The sequence below is a fragment of the Chiloscyllium plagiosum genome, unplaced genomic scaffold (assembly GCF_037043375.1).
Source record: "Chiloscyllium plagiosum isolate Xiang-an unplaced genomic scaffold, Cpla_swu_hap1 HiC_scaffold_27, whole genome shotgun sequence".
NCBI classification, from domain to species: Eukaryota; Metazoa; Chordata; class Chondrichthyes; order Orectolobiformes; family Hemiscylliidae; genus Chiloscyllium; species Chiloscyllium plagiosum.
Window position 1 is genome coordinate 82,226,750 of NW_028270165.1, and position 20,266 is coordinate 82,247,015.

The 20,266-nt window shown below is 44.7% G+C and overlaps 1 protein-coding gene and 1 long non-coding RNA gene across 2 annotated transcripts; both read left to right on the plus strand.

Annotated features, from left to right (window-relative positions):
* The first annotated feature begins 2,033 nt into the window (after nt 1-2,033).
* LOC148144715 (uncharacterized) lies at nt 2,034-17,804 on the plus strand. The gene is made up of 4 exons (XR_015751591.1): nt 2,034-2,109; nt 7,500-7,681; nt 15,221-15,469; nt 16,927-17,804. It is a non-coding gene; the product is annotated as an uncharacterized LOC148144715 (long non-coding RNA).
* On the plus strand, nt 15,620-16,764 carry LOC148144716 (uncharacterized). Its single transcript, XM_087975055.1, has one exon. It carries the CDS (start codon nt 15,620-15,622, stop codon nt 16,541-16,543), a length of 924 nt encoding a protein of 307 aa, XP_087831181.1. The 3' UTR covers nt 16,544-16,764.
* Nucleotides 17,805-20,266: the final 2,462 nt, after the last annotated feature.

Sequence of the window (20,266 nt, forward strand, 5' to 3'; positions counted from 1 at the left end):
TCAAAACATTTTGGAGGAATTCTGTATAACTGTGAGAGTGAAAACAGTTTTCCCACTGAGCGTTAAACAGATACTGAGAATGTAACACGTTTTAAACTGTGTTCTTGGGAAATGGAGGAGGATTGAACTTGCCAACATGAACCAAACTTTGCAGAGAAAGGAAATTTCCTGGGACGGAAGAGCTTGATAGCAGTCAATAATTGTCAGATTATTTGATGAAGATAACAGCTCATATGGGATGATTACTGGGGATCCCAGAAGATTTGTACAGAACTTGAAAAATCTTTAATTAGGTTTGAAACGATGTTTTGTGTTTTGATTGATAAGGTTTATCTAAAGGAAGAAACTGCTAACTTTAAAAAATCAAGGTTAAGGAGGGACATATTGATTATATGATTGTTTGAGGACAGATAAAAAGACATTTATTGACATTGACAATAGACAATAGGTGCAGGAGTAGGCCATTTTGCCCTTCGAGCCTGCACCGCCATTCAATATGATCATGGCTGATCATTCCTAATCAGTATCCTCTTCCTGCCTTATCTCCATCACCCTTGATTTCACTATCTTTGAGAGCTCTATCCAACTCTTTCTTAAATGAATCCAGAGACTGGGCCTCCACTGCCCTCTGGGGCAGAGCATTCCACACAGCCACCACTCTCTGGGTGAAGAAGTTTCTCCTCATCTCTGTCGTAAATGGAGATTGGAGTAGAGCTCAGAGTGATACAATTCTAAAGTTTCACTCTGTGAATGAATGGAAAACTGCATAAAGATTGCCTCCTGGTCTTCTACTTCACCAATTAAAATTGGTTTGACAACTCTTGTAATCATAGAATACGCACACTGTGGGAGCAGGCCATTCGGCCCATCGAGTCCACACTGACCCTCCGAAGAGCATCCCACCCCAAAACCCATCTCTGAACACTGTGGGGCAATTTAGCAAGGCCAATCCACCCTAACCTGCCCATCTTTGTGACCATGGGTGGAAACTGGAGCACTGAAAGGAGGGCAGAGGAATGTGCAAATCCCACACACAGTTGCCAGACGGTGGGATCGAACCCGGATCCCTTGCAGTGAGAGGCAGCAGCGCTAACCACTGAACCAGCGAAATGGCTGATCTTTAAAACATTGAGAATAGCTAAAATAATGTATTTAGAAACATCAATAAAGTCTGAAAGCATATTCAATTGCTTCAAAAAAACTGCAGACATCATTCTGAAACTTGCAGTTAAGCCACAGTTGAGAACAGGCTGTGAGGGAGGAATGAACTATTCCTAGTCTTGTGAAATTGGTACAGAATATGTAGAAATAGAGTCATAGAATTGCAGAGCACAGAAACAAACCTTTTGGTCCACGCCGACCACACATCCTAAATTAATCTAGTGATCTGTTTGCCAGTATTTGGCTCATATCTCTCTCAACCCTTCCTATTCATACAGAGGCCTTTCCAGAACCCATCCAGAAACCTTTTACATGTTGTAAATGTATCAGCCTTGACACACGGCCTCTGGCAGCTCATTCCATACACGTACCACGCCCTGCGTGAAAATTGATCCCTTTTGTCCCCTTTAAACCCTTCCCCTCTCACCCTAATCCGATGCCCCTCCAGTTTCGGACTTCCTCTACCCTGGGGAAAAGACATATAAAATTGAGCAGCCAGACAAAGTTCAAAAAGAATAAAATGTTGAGTACCAGGAAAACAAAGTTGTCGCACCAGTCTTTTTTTTTCTCTCCTATTAGCATTTGGACTGAAAATCTGTCGGCTATACCAACATCTCCACAGGACATACTACGCATGCTTCTCGGTGTCAGCAAGCACTGCGCATGTACGCCGGTGTCAGCAAAATACTGCGCATGTGTCCCGGTGTCAGCAACATACTGCGCATGCTCCTATCTGACAGCGGAAACAGCGCGCCACATTCTTTTGATGGACCTATAGAAAGCGCTAGAAGACCGGAAGGAGTGTGGTCTTCTTGCCATTGAGAGCGCACCTATTCTCTGAATGCGGACATTGGACCATGAGCTTGTGAAGCTGTAGTTGCTGTTCTTGTCTGTCTGAATGAAAATTGAGCTTCACCTCAGACTGCAACTTTCCTCTGTCCAACATCTGTGAGTACAACACACTCTTTTCTCAGCCCCTTTTCCATTTTATTTTTTCATTCTGGAGTTCAGTTCTTGACCTGCAGCAAAGTTGGTTCAGGTCTGTGTCTTAATTAGCAAACACATGGCAAATGCAGTAACACAGTGTGAAGTTATAGTCTTTCCTGTGAAATAAAAACAGAAAGGAGATGCATTGTTTAAATACGTTGTTTATATTGGGATGTAGAACAAGTGAGAACTGCAGATGCTAGAGATCAGAGTCGAAAAATGTGGCGCTGGAAAAGTGCAACAGATCAGGCAACATCCGTAGTGCAGGACAGTCAATGTTTTGGGCAAAAAACATTCATCAGGGATGATGTGTGGATGTGCAAAGGTGCCTCAGCTACGTTCTACTCAGGCTTTCTATCCCAGTCAATGCCAGTTGTCAGATAGGTGCAGCAAGCAATGAGCAAGGCAAGTGGTGTATTAGCAAGAGGAATTGAGTTCAGAAGTTGGGATGTCTTCCTGCAGTTAGGGGGTCATTGAATATATTCAAAGCTGAGTTTATCTGACTTTTAAATGTTAAAAGTAGTTATGGGGGAAGGCAAGGACATTTTAAAAAAAAATTTTATTAGAAACTTTTTCAAATCTTTTACAAAACATCTATAGACAAAAAAGAACAATACCAAAATACAGAAAGATAGAGGCAGTACAACAATGTCATATCACGATACTATTAATAATGAACTAACAACTATTCTACCAGAACAACCGTACCTACTTAGCTTAAACTAAACTACAATCAAATTTTTAAAAAATTAAATTAAACTGAATTCAAATTAAATTACATCACATTATTTTATTCTATTTCACTCACTACACCTCCACTGAGGCTCCCATCCCTGGGAGCTCCAGTTATTGTACCCATAATCTTTTCCCCCAGCCGCCCTTCCCAGGGCCCACTGGTGCCCAATCTGATTCCCATGGCATACCACGGCCCTAATCAATATTGCTGATAAGTCTGCATCCATATAATTTAGAAAGGGTTGCCACGTCTTGTAAAACTGCTCTGTTCTGTGGTGCACCATATTCATGGGGTAGTCTTGGTGGAGATGCTCCATCACTAGCCGACGCCACCCCATAAGACCTGGGTTTTTTCCCCAATGTCTCTTTCATTAAAATGTTCTTCCTTGCATAGTGAGTAAGAATGTTACACAGTCTCTTCCCATGTTTCCTAGGAGAGGGCAAATTTGCCAACCCCAGAAGAAGAAATGCCAGATCCACTTTAACTTCAATCCCGAGGATGTCCTTCGGCTCCCTTACTATAGCACTCCAGTAAGTCTGGATCTTAAAACATGACCAATAGCAGTGTGAGAGAGTGCCTCTACTAATTTTACATTTGGGACACCCTGGTGATACTCCTCTCTTGAACTAGCCTCTCTGGCACCATATGAGCCCTGTGTAAAATCTTCAATTTCATGGCCTATGCTTTGTTACGTATTGAAATTTTCCTTACATTTTCCCATATTTCTTTCTATACTTCCAATGAAGTATCCTCTCCGAGCTCCTGATTCCACATCCTACAGATTCCCTCCATGTCCCATAAGGCACGTCCCTTTTGTAAATAATACAAAGTACTGACTGAAAGAACACCAACACACTGGAGTACTCTTTCTCCACGTCTGACCTGTAAAGCTGAGCTGGGACCATCGTCTTTTTCTGTATATAATCCCTTTATCTGAAAGTACCGGAATAGGTACAATCCATATTTCTGACTTAGCTGGCTAAATGACATCAAGACCTCCCCCTTGAATAAATCTCCCAGACAGGAGATTCCCTTATTCTCCCATGACTTAAAGCCGGAGTCCATTGCCCCAGGTTTAAATCCTTGGGCTCCCACCAGTGGGGTAAACAGTGAGGTCTTAAGCCAACTGCCCTCATCTTGCCTCATTATCCTCCAGGCTTTCACTGTATTTAAAATGATTGGACTCTTACACTGCTCGGTCATGGATTTCATCTTATCCATAAATAATTAGGGGACATCGCAATGGCGAGGCTTCAACATCAAGCCAAATTGACCCCGAATCACCCCCATACCCAGCCACCCAGATATGGTAACAAAGTGCATATTTGATGTCTCTTCGAGTCCGGAATGTTCACCCCACTCCCTCACCCTGTGAGAGCTGCAATTTGGTAAATTTAATTAGGGGGCGGCTGCAACACCAAATAAAAGAACCGAGCCAACCACTGAGCCTCAGTAATACTCATCTGGGTAGCAACAACAGGAGCATTCTCATGGGGTACAATAGGCGAGGAATAACATTCATTTTATTCAGGGCTATTCAGCCTAACCATGATAACGGTAATCCCTCCCACTGCTGCAAATCCTGCTTTATCCTCTCGAGTAATTGTACATAGTTAGCTTTATACAGCTGGTGGAAGGCAGGAGTAATAAAAATTCCCAAATACAAAAATCCTTTTGACGACCATCTAAACAGGAACTGCATTCCATCCTTCAGATCAGGCACCTCCACTAATCCCCCCTACCGGCACGGCTTCCGAATTTGTAAAGTTGATCCTGTAGCCCGAAAAACAGCCAAATAAATTAATTGTTTGAATCAATCGAGAAACTGACTCCTCCAGATTGGCCAAGAACAAAAGGATGTCATCAGCATATAGGGTGATCTTATGCTCGCCCATTCCCACTCCTGGCCCCACTATTTCAGGATCCCTCCTGATAGCCTCAGCTAATGGCTCAATTGCCAAGGTAAACAGCAGCGGTGAAAGAGGACACCCCTGTCTACTACCTCTCCCACTATTAAAGTTATCTGACTTAGTGCCATTTGTGATGACTGCTGCCTTAGGATCATTATACAACACTACCACCCGTCTAGCAAAGGATCCCCCCAGACCAAAATGCTTGTGGACCCCAAACAAGTACAGCCATTCTATCCGGTCAAATGCCTTTTCTGCGTCTCCGGAGACCACCGAGCCCAGGATCAATCATTGTGGCATACCTGCACCATGTTCAATACCCTCCTGATATTGTTGGAGGAGCTACGACCCTTAAAACCCATCTGATCTTCTTTCATAATATAGGGCAACACCTTTTCCAACCTCAGGGCCAGTATCTTGGGTAGAATTTTAAAATCTACATTCAACAGTGAGATGAGTCTGTATGAAGCACATTCTTCAGGCTCTTTCCCCTTCTTTAAAATGAAGGCGATATTAGCCTCTCTAAGAGAGGGCGGAAGACAAACCTGTGTATCTGAATAGCTAAACATCCCCAGAGGTGGCATTTATGAATTCCTTATCGAATTCACTTGGAAATCCATCTGACCCCGGTGTGTTGCCACTCTGGAGATGCTTTATTGTTTCCTGCACCTCCTGTATCATCATAGATGCATTCAACAGGGAAACCTGTTCCGCCTTTATACTGGGGAGGGGCAGGTTCTCCAAATTCAAGCGATCTTTGGCAAAGGAGACCCTTTTTTGCAACCTGTGTGTGCAATGAGTCGAGAGCAGCCCGGAGAGCTGCAGCTTGACCAGTGCAGGCCTAATATAATATACTTCCTCAGCATCTATTGTTGCTCCTCCCTCTGCTTCCTTCTAGTTGTTTAATACGAAATAACTAGGCCTCATAAATATGCCTTCGTGGCCTCCCACAGTATTGCCGGATTACTGGCCTCACTTGAGTTGATATCCCAGAAGACCCTGAACTTTCTTCTGATGTACTCAACGAATTTGCCATTCCTTAACAGGAATGGGTCCGTGCGCCAGTGCCGTGCATCCATTCCACCACCCTTGATTTTACCATCTAAATACACTGGCATGTGGTCTGAGACAGCTATATTCCCAATTTTACAAGCCAGTGTTATATCCAAAATATCTGATGACGTAAAAAACATGTCAACTCGCGTGTGGCACTTGTGTGGGTTGGAATAGAAAGTAAAGTCTCTTCCATTCAAGTGGAGGTGCCTCCACACATCCACTAACCCCAACTCCTCACACTGGGGCAGCACGGTGGCTCAGTGGTTAGCTCTGCTGCCTCACAGCACCAGGGACCAAGGTCCAATTCTGGCATTAGACGACTGTGTGTGGAGTTTGCACATTCTCCCCGTGTCTGCGTGGGTTTCCTCTGGGTGTTCTGGTTTCCTCACACAGTCCAATGATGTACAGGTAAGGTGAATTGGCTATGCTAAATTGCCCATGGTGTTAGGTGCATTAGCCAGAGGGAAATGGGTCTGGGTGGATTACTCTTCGGAGGGTCAGTGTGGACTTGTTGAGCCGAAGGGCCCATTTCCACACTGTAGGGAAACTCATCAAACTAATCATGTCCACCAACTGCTTAGATTGTGCAGTCATACATGCCAGGCCCCTTGTTACCCTGTCTACCTCAGGATCTATGAGGCGATTAAAATCCCCTCCTATGATTGTGCTGTGCACCCCAAGACTCATTAATTTAGCAACTGCATCAATTAGAAATGTAAGAGGGTGCATGTGGTGGGGTAGGGGAGGATACACATTCAGGACGCCATACTCTTCTCCATGTAGTTGAGCTTTAAGAATGATGAACTGTCCAAGTTCATCCTTAATTTGCTCAATTACCTGGAAAGGTAGGTTCCTTCTTATCAGTATAGCCACTCCTCTACTCTTGGAGCTAAACGAGAAGAATACCCTGTCATAACTCCCCCACCACCCCACCCCACCTTGCCCATAGCTAACATCCTGGATCCTTCCAGCTGAGGCCGTGCCCTAGCCCCAGGCAATTTACAGATGAAAAAAAAAACGTTATTTACATTCTGAGAGTTAAAAATGGATGCCCATTCCCCCCTCTCCCGCCCTCCCCCCCCCCACCCCCCACCCCCAACCCCACCCCCACACACACACCCCTTCTCCATACATCTTAACCAGAGGTATAGCCACCCCCAAAGCAAAAGCAAAAGGACAGCAGTTAAAACAAATGTCCCCACATAATGCACAACTGAACGATATACTAAATAATTCCGGTTTTACATCAAGGCAGTACAGAGAAGCCGATAACCACAAAAAAAATGGAGAGAGGAAAAGAAAAGAAGGGCAGAAAGAACTGTACCATTGTCCATATCGATGGCCCTATCCCAACCTGAGTCCTTGAATTCAGAGAATTCACAAAGTCCTTCACCTTTTCTGCTGAATCAAAATGAGATACTGACCCCCCATGAGCAAAATGCAACATGGCCAGGGACCTGAAGGAACATTGAATGTTCAGATCCCTTAATTTTCTCTTAACCTCATCAAAAGCCCTTTCTCTTCTTAATTCTTGCTCCTGAGAAGTCCTGAAAAGATATTATTCTTGAGCCTTTGTGCTTTAAAGCCTGTGGATCTCTTCCCAGTTTTCTTGCTGTTTCAATCACTAACTGTCTTTCTTTATAATGCAGGAGTCGCACAAGGACCGTGCAGGGGCGTGGGTCCGGTCCTGACCTGCACATTGCAATTCGGTGGGCCCGCTCCAAACTCAACAGGCCCGACTCCAACTCCAGCCCCAAGAACGTCAGGAACCACTTCTCCAGTTTTCCAACGAGGTCTTTGCCTTCCTCGCGTTCCGGAAGACCCACGAGCTGTAAGCTTTTTCTCTTACTTTTGTTTTGAAGGTCGTCCACTTGCTCCTGAAGGACCCGAACCTGGTCTTCCAGCGTTTGGATCCTTCCTCCTGAGACTTCCGCCACGGTCTCCGATGCCACGGTCCTCTCCTCCGCTGCCTATTCTCTTCGGGCCAACATTTGAATTTCCTGTCCATGCTTTTCCAGCGTGGCAGATAGTGGTTCCACCACTGCTTCAATCTTTTCTCAGAGTTTGGCAAACTCCGAGAGTAACTGCTGCTACCCCATTAAACCCAAAACGTCTGCCCTGGGAGTATGAGCAATGGCTCCAGGCCCCCCCGATGCAGTAGGGGAATACCCTACCTGCTGCACTCCTTTCGGCCCCTTTTCTTCATTTGCTTTCATCCTGGTCTTAAAGCTGTCAAACCACAATTATAGCAGCTCCAGATGTTCACTAAGTTTATATTAGTAATTTTTCTCCTAAGGATGGTTAATGAGTGGGGGGGGGGTGGTAAAGGTCCACATTGCCAGAGGATATGGCACAGAGCCCAACACAGCAGACCACCGCCATCTTGGATCTCCAAGAAAATGGTTTTCAGACCAGAAGAGAACTGCTACAAGATCATACAGCACAGAAACAGACCCTTCAGTCTAACTAGTCCATGCTATGTTCTCAAATTAAACTGGTCCATTTGCCAGTGACTGGCCCATATCCCTCCGAACCTTTCCTATTCATGTACTTATCCAAATGTCTTCTAAACATTGTTACTGCACCTGCATCCACACTTCCTCTGGACATTGATTCCACACACAAACCACTTTCTGAAAAAAAAGTTCTCCTGATATCTTTTAAAAATCTTTCTCCTCTCCCCTTCAAAATTTGCTCCCTCAACTTGAAACCTCCACCCTAGGGAAAGGACATCTGCTGGTCATTTCATCTATACCCTCATGATCTTATAATCCTCTCTATAAAGTCGCCTCAACCTCCTACACTCCAGTGAAAAACATCTCAACCTATCCACCCAGATGTAAGTATATTCATATCCAGTTATGATCTGTTCAGTGCTGGCGAAAGCTCGAAAAACCAAATGGTCTACCCCTGCTCATACTGTGAGAGACCATAAGACATGAGAACAGAAATTAGGCCATTCAACCCATCGAGTCTGCTCCGCCATTCAATCATGGCTGATAAATTTCTCAACCTCATTCTCCTGCTTTCTCTCCATTACCTTCGAATCCCTTGATACTCAAGAAGCTATCTATCTCAGTCCTAAATATACTCGGTGACCTGGCCTCCTGTGGCAATGAATTTTATAGATTCAGCACTCTCTGGCTGAAGACATTTCTTCTTATCTCCATTCAGAAAAGTCTTCCCCTTACTCGAAGGCTGTGCCCTCTCTTACCAATGGAGACATCTTGTCAATGTCCACTCTGTCCTGGCTGTTCAGCATTCTGTCTGTTTCATTTAGATCCCCCCGAGTGTGGGCCTGTTAATCAGCATGAACCACACCCTTCAGGATGAGGTACAGAGGAATTAGGTTCAGCAAAGTGAGAATGGGGGAAGAGTCTGAGGGATGGAGATTTTCAGCTTTCTGGGAATAAGAGAGGAAAGAATGTTTGATATAAATTAGAATTGATTACATAGGCTGATGTGCCAAGGAGTGGCAGATTGAGTTTAATTTAGATGAGTATGAGATTTTACATTTTGGTAAGGCAAATCAGGGCAGGACTTGTACACGTAATGCTAAGGTCCTGGGGAGTGTAGCAGAACAAAAAGATCTTGGAGAGCAGGTTCATAGTTCCTTGAAAGTGGAGTCGCAAGTCGATCAGATAATGAAGGAGCTGTTTGGTCTACTTTCCTCCATTGGTCAGTACATTGAGTTAGACCATGTTTTGGAATACCACACTCAGTTCTGATCTCCCTGCTGTAGGAAAGATGTTGTGATACTTGAAAGAGTTCAGAAAGGATTTAGAAGGCTGTTGCCAGAGTTGGAAGGTTTGAGCTCCAGGGAAAGGCTGAATAGACTGGGTCAATTTTTCCTGGAGTGGAGGCTGAGGGGTGACCTTACAGAAGTTCATAAGGGGCATGGATAGGATGCATAGCCAAGATCTTTTCCCCAGGATATGGGAGTCCAAAAGTATAGGGCATAGTTTTGAGATGAGAGGGGTAACCTGAGGGGAAACTTCCTCACAAAGATGGTGATGTCTCTGTGGAATGAGCCGCCAAAGGAAGCGGTGGAGGCTGGTACAATTACAACATATTAAAAGGCATCTGGATGGGTACATGAATAGGAAGGGTTTTGAGGGATATGGGCCAAATGCTGGCAAATGGGACTGGATTAATTTAGGATATCTGGTCGGCACCAATGAGTTGGGCTGAAGGGTCTGTTTCCGTGCTGTATGACTCTAATCGTCCTCAGTGAAAGTAGAAGTGTGGTTGTGAAGACTAGACTTTCAGAGCAGTTTTCAAAGATGTTTTGCCCTTCCTGGGAGCAGAAGTTACAACGAATTCTTCCAGTTGTGAGACAGTAACTGAGTGAGGGAGCACATCTGGAATTCTAGTGGAAAGTGGGAATTCATTGCACTGTGGGGATGAAGTGCTTTCAGGTTTACTGGCAGTAAGTACAGTGTGCTGAGTAGAGAACCTAGTGAAGGGTTATGTGGGTTTTTGTTTTAAACTGCTCATTTCATTCAGCCTTCAACATTGTATTTCCAACGCTGTCCATCAGAAGGAGCGGTGAATCAGTAACTGGTATCGTTAGAAGCCTTACGATTTTCAAAACAGCAGGTATTGCATTGTTTCATCAGCATTGTAAAGGTTACTGGCAGCAGCAGGTGTGGGCTGTATTCACTAGAAACGATTAAGCAGTTACAGAACACACATACGAGAGGGCAGGGTGGGACTTGTCTTTCGATTTGCAGAAAGTGGGAGGTTCTGGGAGATGTCATCCGAAACGCACACAACCCTGGTAAATCATTGAAGCCCTACAGTGTGGAATCAGACCATTCAGCCCATAAAGGCAACGCTGACCCCTCTGAAGAGCATGCCACACAGACCACCCCACCCCACCTATCCTGTCCTGTCGTTTCTGCTGGTGAATTAGACTAGGACTAGGGGACATGGCCTCAAGATTAGGGAGAGTAGATTTAGGACAGAGATGAGGAAGAACTGTTTTTCCTGGAATGTGGTGAATCTATGGAATTGTCTGCCCAAGGAAGCAGTAGCAGCAGCTTTATTAAGTATATTCAGGATACAGTTGGCTGGGTTATTGCATTGTAGGGAATTAAAGGGTAGTTGGGACAATGCAGATAGGAGGAGCTGAGATGATAATGAATGGCAGAGCAGGCTGGATGGGCCAAATGGCCTACTCCTGCTTCTATTACTGTGAAACTATAATTGTGCATTTCTCTTGGCTAAACCACCTAACTTGCACATCCCTGGACACAATGGGCAATTTAGCATGGCCAATCCAAATCAAGGCCGGTGAGCAGTGTGGTGATGTGGAAAATGAACGTTGGAGAATGATAAAAAGGGACAAGGAGGATAAACGTAACAGCAATCAAAGCTCGATTCAAAAGATCACAAAAAATAAAAGTAAAAGCTGCATGTGTGCTGCATTGTAATGAATTGTGAATTGGCTGCACACATTGAAGAGAATAATTATGATCTGAGACTCCTTATAAAGAGGTTTAATGTGAAGCTCGGTAAAGGTAGATGGTTGGCACTGGTAATCAAAGCACTGATCACAGGGTAGCCTGGTGTCAGCTCGGATTTCAGGTCCTGATTTCTCTGTCCTCTGTTGATCTCCCTGTTCCCACAGAGTAAGGTGTCGTATGTCCTCAGCTCTGCTGGGTTTTTGCTGAAACTTTGACCCCCTTTTCCACCTTCCAGAACAATAAAACATTCAGCCACTCAAGGCCCAACCCACATTGCCCCAGCCTGTCAACCATCCAGAGAGACTATCGTAGTGGGGAATAAACAAGAAAAATGAAACAAAATTAGAAATAAATAGGTGAGCTTGTTTAATGTTTGTTCATTAGGAAGTAAGCCAGAAATAAGGGTCTCCCAGGATTCTTATGGTACCCAACTTGAGGAATTCTCTCTCCCTTCCATCTAACTATTAGTACCCAACTCTGATTTATAACAACATTTACAGAAATAAAGCATTTGTTATCAAATAGACATAGAGATAAACAGCATAGACATAGACATTTGCTTTCTCTCATGCATGCACATATGCATATAAGTGTATAGGGTGAATTTGTATTTGTAGAATTATATTTATAGATACATAGAACATAACAGCGCAGTGCAGACCCTTTGGCCCTCAATGTTGCACCGACCTGTGGAACCAATCTGAAGCTCACCTAACCGACACTCTTCCATTCTCGTTCATATGTCTATCCAATGACAATTTAAATGCCCTTAAAGTTGGCGAGTCTACTACTATTGCAGGCAGTACGGTCAACACCTCGACTACTCTGAGTAAAGAAACTACCTCTGACCATCTGTCCTATATCTATCACCCCTCAATTTAAAGTTATATCCCCTCGTCCTAGCCATTGCCATCCAAGGAAAAAGGCATTCACTATCCAACCTATCTAACTCTCTGATTATCGTATGTCTCAGTTAGTCATCTTTCAACCTCCTTCTCCCTAACGAAAACAGCCGCAAGCCCCTCAGCCTTTCCTCCTAAGACCTTCCCTCCATACCAGGTAACATCCTAGTAAATCTCTTCTGAATCTTTCCCAAAGCTTCCACATCCTTTCTATAATGCGGTGACCAGAACTGTGCGCAACACTCCAAATCTGGCCGCACCAGAGTTTTGTACAGCTGCAACATGATCTCATGGTTCTGAAACTCAATCCCTCTACCAACAAAAGCTAACACACCGTATGCCTTCTTAACAGCCCTATCAACCTGGGTAACTTTCAAGGATCTACGTACTTGGACACCGAGATCTCTCTGCTCATCTACACTACCAAGAATCTTACCATTAGCCCAGTACTCTGCATTCCTGTTGCTCTTTCCAAAGTGAATCACCTCACACTTTTCCGCATTAAACTCCATTTTCCACCTCTCAGCCCAGCCCTGCAGCTAATCTATGTCCCTCTGTAACTGACAACATCCTTAGTCAGTAGCCACAACTCTACCGACTTTAGTGTCATCCGCGAATTTACGAACCCACCTTCTATGCCCTCATCCAGGTTATTTATAAAATGATGAAGAGCAGTGGACCCAAAACAGATCCTTGTGGTAACTCACTAGTAACTGAACTCCAGGATGAATATTTCCCATCAACCACACCCTCTGTCTTCTTTCAGCTAGCCAATTTCTGATCCAAAAATTTGATTTTGTTCAAAAAATGCGCAGTCTGCTGGCAGTCAATGCAGGCAGTGCATGCATGTAATATTTTGTAAATTTCACTTTGGAAACAGAACCTGTCAGATTCAAAATTGGGATACAGACTGTGACCTCATACCTTTAATGCATTGTCTGAGCTGAGATGTCACCTTTTGTTAAAAACCTTAAGTTATCTCGAGAAGGTGATTTGTAAGAAGTTCTGAGATTTACATATTAATGATACCTACAACCCATTCTAAAAGATTAAAGACTGATGGTTTGCCACGTCTGTATGTTTAGTTTCTCACTGGTGTTGGTGTCAATGCCTTGACCCCATGTCTGGTTGTTTCTAAAGACGTTGTATTGCAGGTTTATCCAGAATTTATACAGTTTTCCTTTGCTTCCCAAAAACAGATCTGCTCACACTGAGCAGTATCCCAATGTCGTGAAAGTTGTTAACTTTCAGGTAGAGTTATTCAAAAGAGATGTTTTTACTTTTTTGGCCCTGTAAGATCCTGAATTAGCATCCTTCAGGAGAATTAGAGTGGAGTGAGAATGGATGGGGGGAGAGAGATTGGGATGGTGCTTTCAATTTTGTGGAATAACAAAAGAAAAGATTGTTCTGCAGAAAAAGAATTGCTTGTTCTGAATTTCGACCCTGGACTGATGTTAAAGTGGAGATTTGAGACGGCCCAGGGAATCCCTTGTGGACTCAGACCTGTAAAGCCTCTCTTTTGATTCGTCCCGGAAATCGTACTGTTTGGAAGTCTGGAATAAAAACCTGTTATGGACAGTTTAGTATAATTTTAGTTATCCCCTTTATTCACTAATCGCATCACTGTGACAACATAACATTGATACCTATCAGCTAAACTAACTAGGTTCTAATAATCTAGGAGAGTAGGTTACCAGCTGTTCAAATGCCCAGCAGGCTACTCCAAAGTATTGATACAAAGTGGCTTCCTTTGTACAAAAGTTTGAAAAAGAAATTGCATGTTCTTAATTAGACAGATAACAGTGAAAGACAATAATTCATAAGGAAGAAAAGCTAATTGACAGATCTGTGAAGCTTGACTAATCACTCCTACAGGCCCTAAGCCATTCGTCAGGTGGGGAAAAACAGCTGAGTTAGGTGCCTGCTAGTGAGATAAACTCCTCTCAAAGAGGTACCAGTCCCAGCTAATTGGAGAGTTCACAAGATAACCTTGCACAGCTCACATGTCAGATACAGTTGTTTTATAAAATGGCTTCTTAGTCAGGAGGGCGAATGTTCAATCATAAAATGGCTTCCCGACACATTGTGCAAGAATCTCTTCAATATTCGACCTAGAATAATTTCTAAGCTAGGAGCAGACTCCTGCTTTTTAAGCACTGAATCATTCTGTACCTGAGGCTAAGATGTTACTGTAAGGTTGCATTTAAACTGATTCATTCGTCTTCGAATGAAACATGCCTTCTTTTCAAGTTTGTGATTGAAATTCAAATAAAACATACGATCTGATTAGTTAGAATTGACAGTGGGGCAGTCTGTAAAGTCTGTAAAAACAGCAAGTAAGTTAAAGCTTTATCAGTATTTCCTTTTACAGAGTTTGCATTTCATAACCAGAATTGGCGACTCAAAAGCATCAAGAAGTCACAAAATGCAATTAAATTCAATCCATAGCAGCTAAGCACTAAGAGTTAATTTTCTACTGGATTCAACAGTCTCAGCACGAAAGTGGTGTCTCTCTCTAGTGTCCTTTTGAACTCTCAAGTCAGGATTTTGTAACAGCAAAGATTTATTTTTTCTGTGACTGCCCTGCTTGCAAGGGGTATAAGAATCCATTATAATTGACAGCAACTGACTGTTAATTACAAAGTTTTTGATAGTACCAAGTTTCGTTTCAGGGTCAGAATCAAACACTGTCATTAATTTCAAAAGGGAACGGCTGTGAATGTTATCACTTGGTGTCCTGTTCACGCAGATTCACCAATGCTAAGGCAAACATTCTTAATTGTCTTACAGCATCCTGTTATCACTTGGTAAGCCCAGGTCTCCCTATCTTTTGCATTCTTTAAGATCCCCCCCTTTTCTGAGCCTTGCTGTCTGTATTTTCTAGTGTAATAAATGTGTTCCATAATTCAGCATTACATTTAGTCTAAATGTTTAAAGACAAGTTTTAAGCTTACAGACCTTCTCAGTGACAATGATGACTTTTGTAATCTCTTTTTACAGAGTATTTGATCTGAAAACTGAAGTTTAAAAATCAACAGATGAAGGGCTTATGCCCAAAACGCCGACTCTCCTGCTGCTCAGATGCTGCCTGACCTGCTGTGCTTTTCCGCACTTTTCGACTCTGACTCTCCAGCGTCTGCTGTTCTCAATTTCAAGTCAATGTCTGACAGTCGTTCAGTCCATTGGGACTGTAACGAGTTTTGACTAAGATTCTGTGAGAAGAAGCAAAGTTTTTTGGTCCCTGTTTCAGTAAGTTTTCAGCATCAGTGGGACTGAATGAGAGACCCTACTGTTACAGGGCACTGAGTGTGGAACCTAAAACAGTTATCCAGCCTGGAAAGAGGAATTCATGGCGGGGAGGGACTGTACACGTGTTTGTGTGCTGTTGAAGCTTCAGCCATGGAGAAACCCGAGGAATCCCGCCCCTTGGAGAAACCTTGGAAATGTGGCGACTGTGGGAAAGGCTTCCATGTGCCGTCTGTCCTGGAGGCTCATCAGCGCAGTCACACTGGCGTCAGGCCATTCTCCTGCCCTGAGTGCGGGAAGGGGTTCAGCAGTTCCCCCACCCTGCTGAGGCACAGACGGGTCCACACAGGGGAGAGGCCCTTCAGCTGCCCGGAGTGCGGGAAGGCCTTCAGCAATTCCTCTGACCTACTGAAGCACCAGCGGGTCCACACCGGGGAGAGGCCAATCTCCTGCCCAGAGTGCGGGAAGGGGTTCAGCAGTTCCTCCGCCTTGCTGACCCACCAGCGGGTTCACACAGGGGAGAAGCCCTTCAGCTGCCCTAAGTGTGGGAAGGCCTTCACCCAGGCCTTTTCCCTGCTGAGGCACCAGAGTTTCCACACAGGGAAGAGGCCATTCACTTGCCCAGAGTGCGGGAAGGGGTTCAGCGATTCCTCCGCCCTGCTGACCCACCAGCGTGTCCACACAAGGGAGAGGCCTTTCAGCTGCCCTGAGTGTGGGAAAGCCTTCACCCATGCCTCCAACCTGCTGACCCACCGGTGGGTCCACACCAGGGAGAGGCCCTTCAGTTGCCCCGAGTGTGGGAAGGCCTTCAGCAATTTCTCCCACGTGCTGATCCACCGGCGGGTCCACACCGGGGAGAGGCCATTCGCTTGTCCTGAGTGCGGAAAGGCCTTCAGCAATTCCTCTGACTTACTGAAGCACCAGCGGGTTCACACCGGTGAGCGGTCCTTCAGCTGCCCTGAGTGCGGGAAGACATTCACCCAGGCCTGCAACTTGCAGAGGCACCAGCGGGGGCACCAGCGCTCCCAACAATTGGATTCTGCCGGTGAGGCTGCTGTGGGTCACCCCCAGGACTGAACCTCCTGCTGGGAGAGTTGGTGAGCTTGTTTTGTTTACTGCTGGACTGCACCCACTCCCACGGTGGCTCAGTGGTGAGTAGCATTGCCTCACAGTGCCAGGGGCCCGGCATTGGGGCAACTATCTGTGTGGAGTTTGCACATTCTCCTCCTGTGCCTGCGTGGGTTTTCTCTGGGTGTTCCGGTTTCCTCCCACAGTCCAAAGGTGTGCAGGTAGGGTGGATTGGCGAAGCTAAATTGTCGCAGTGTTCAGGGATGTGTAGGTGTGGTGCATTAGTCAGGGGAAGTGTCGAGTAATAGGGTAGGGAAATGGGTCTGGGTGGGTTACTCTTCAGAGGGTCAGTTTGAACTTGTTGGGCTGAAAGACCTGTTTCCACACTGTAGGGATTCTGTGATTCTATGAACTTTGATCCATTGGGCGCTACTGCACGTTCCCACTGAAACAATCTGCACAAAGCTAAGCCTGCAAGACCATCAGAGCAGAAGTTAGGCCATTCAGCCGATCAAATCTGCTCTGCCATTCGTTAGAGACAAAAGCAAACTGCAGATGCTGGAATCCAAAGTAGGCAAGCAGGATGCTGGGAGAACGCAGCAAGCCAGGCAGCACCAGCAGTGACGTCAGTGTTTCAGGTATTAACCCAAATCATTGACTTCTCCACCAGAAATGATTTACCAGGATGTTGCCTAGAGGTTGAATAGACTGGGCCTGTTTTCCCTGGAGTGTCAGAGGTTGAGGGGTGACCTTATATGGGTTTATAAAATCATGAGGGGTTTGGATCGGGCAAATAACAAGGTCATTTCCCTGGAGGTTGGGCAGTCCAGAACCAGAGGGTTTATGGTGAGAGGGGAAAGATTTAAATGGGACCTAAAGGGCAACCTTTTCATACAGAGGGTGATGCATGTATGGAATAAGCTGCCAGAAGAAGTGGTGGAGGCTGGTACAATTACAGCTTTTAAATGGCATCTGGATGGGGACATGAATAGGAATGGTTGAGAGGGATATAGGCCAAGCGCTGGAAACCGACCCTTTGATCCAACTAATTCATGCTGACCAGATATCCTAAATTAATCTAGTCCCATTTGCCAGCACTTGGCTTGTATCCCTCTAAACTATTCCTGTTCATACACCCATCCAGGTGCCTTTTGATTAGATTCCCTACAGCGTGGAAACAGGCCCTTCGGCCCAACAAGTCCTCACCGACCCTCCGAAGAGTAACCCACCCTAACACTACAGGCAACTTAGCATGGACCTCAAGGGACAAGTTTTCACACAGAGGATGGTGCATGTAGAGAATGAGCTGCCAGAGGAAGTGGTGGAGGCTGGTACAATTACAACATTTAAAAAGCATCTGGATGGGTATATGAGCTAAATTCTGACAAATCAGAGTAGATTAAATTTTGGATGTCTGGTCAGCATGGACGAGTTGTAGCGAAGGGTCTGTTTCAGTGCTGTACATCTCTACGACTCGGCCTCTCGGGTTCACACACAAAGAATCTGTCAGTAACGTTGGTTTCAGAGTTCAGTTGAAGCAATGTGGTATCTTTTAGAGACTTCGAGTCAAAAGAGATGCACAGCAGGGAAACAGACCCTTCAGTCCAACTCGTCCATGCTGACTGCATATCCCAAATTAATCTCATCCCATTTGCCAGCACTTGTCCATATCCCTCTAAACTCTTCCTATTCATGTTCTTATCCAGATGCCTTTTAAATGTTGAAATTGTACCAGCTTCCACCACTTCCTCTGGCAGCTCATTCCATACATACACCACTCTCTCCGTGAAAAGGTCACCGCTCAGGTCCCTTTTAAATCTTTTCCCCCTCATCCTAAACCTCTAGTTTTGGATTCCCCACCCTGGGGAAAAGATTTTGACTATTTACCCTATCTGTGCCCCTCATAATTTGATAAATATCTACCAGGTCACTCCTCAGCCTCCAATGTTCCAGGGAAAATACCTGCAACTTATTCAATCTCTCCCTATAACTCAAACCCTCCAACCGCAGAACCATCCATTTAAATCTTTTCTGAACCTTTTCAAGTTTCACGACATCCTTCCTGGAGACACAATTTGCAGGTGTACAGTGTTATGGACCAGGCCAGATCCCCTCAAAACATTCTAGGAAGGTAGCCCAGACCCTAACTTTTTTTAGTTGTTTTAGGCAGAGGTATCTCAGGAGTGATGTAGCTGGTCAAACCACTTGGCTTCCAGGAAAACTATTTACACACCGCCGAATGAAACACAAGTAAAAGAAAACAGATTTTAGAATAGCAGCCATTCATAAACCCGACCGTCACGACCTCCCCGCAACTTAAGAAAGCAGCTGTTCAGATTTCCTGCAACATTCTCAAACACACCCCTATGGCAAAAAGGAACGGTTAGTTCAAACACAGGTTCTTACAGGAGAGATGTTAGTGAGAGAGTCAGCCAGAAACATTTGTTGAATCAGGGAACCTTTCTTCCCCCAGTAGCTTCAGACAGACTGCTTGCTAAAACTCAAACCAAATCAGGGTTAACAAAAAGGAGAACTGTCGTTTCATTGTACAAGCGTTTTAGAAAAAACATCTCAAACCCTTTTCCCTGATTATTGCCTTAGCCAGTATCTGTTAGCCATGAGCAAAGTCCCTAACCCCAGATGAATCAGAATCTCTGCCTTTTACAACCTCTCTTCAAAAAAAACCAAGAACAACATCTTCTTCAAATGAGCAGCATTGTCACAACAGAGAGCACCTGAACTGAAGCATTTGTATTGAAAGGCCATACAGTTTGCAGGGTAAGACAACAGTTTTTCAATTTAGCCAATCAATTTAAACCAGGTCCTTTGGCTTCCAAAAACCTGTTAAATTTCAATCTGATGATTTTGAAAACAGAGGAATAATCCTATCATAAAAAAGAAAGATATGTCATCAAGGGTACAAAAGAAGGGGGCAGTTGGACAGAAGCCCAGAGCTAAACAAGGAACAAAGAAAGCTACAGCACCGGAACAGGTTCTTTGGCCCTCCAAGCCTGCACCAATCCAGATCCTCTCTCTAAACCTGTTGCCTATTTTCTAAGGATCTGTATCCCTCTGCTCCCTGCCCTTTCATGTATCTGTCTAGATACATCTTAAATGACACTATCATGTCCGCCTCTACCACCTCCAGTGGCAATGCGCTCCAGGCACCCACCACCATCTGCATAAGGAACTTGCCATGCATATCTCCCTTAAACTTTTCCCCTCTCACCTTGAACTTGTGACCTCACTAGTAATTGAGTCTCCCATTCTGGGAATAAAAATTTCTTGTTCTTTCCTTAGATCAGATACACTATAGTATGAAAACAGGCTCTTCGGCCCTGCAAGTTCACACCAACCCTCTAAAGTGTAACCCACCCAGACACATTCTCCTACCCTTTATTTACCCCTGACCTGGCAACTTAGCATCACCAATTCTCTTGACCCACACATCTTTGGATTGTGGGAAGAAACTAAAGCACATGGAGGACAATCAGAGACGGGGAGAATATGCAAACTCCACACACTCGCCCAAGAGGGAATTAAACCCAGTGCCCTGGTGCTGTGAGGCAGAAGTGCTAACCACTGAGCCACCATGCCACCCCATGGTTTGTAGATCTCATTCAGGTCTCCCCTCAATCCGCATCTTTCTAATGAAAATAATCCTAATCTACTCAACCTCTCCTCATAGCAAGCGTCCTGTTTACCAGGCAACATCCTGGTGAACCTCCTCTG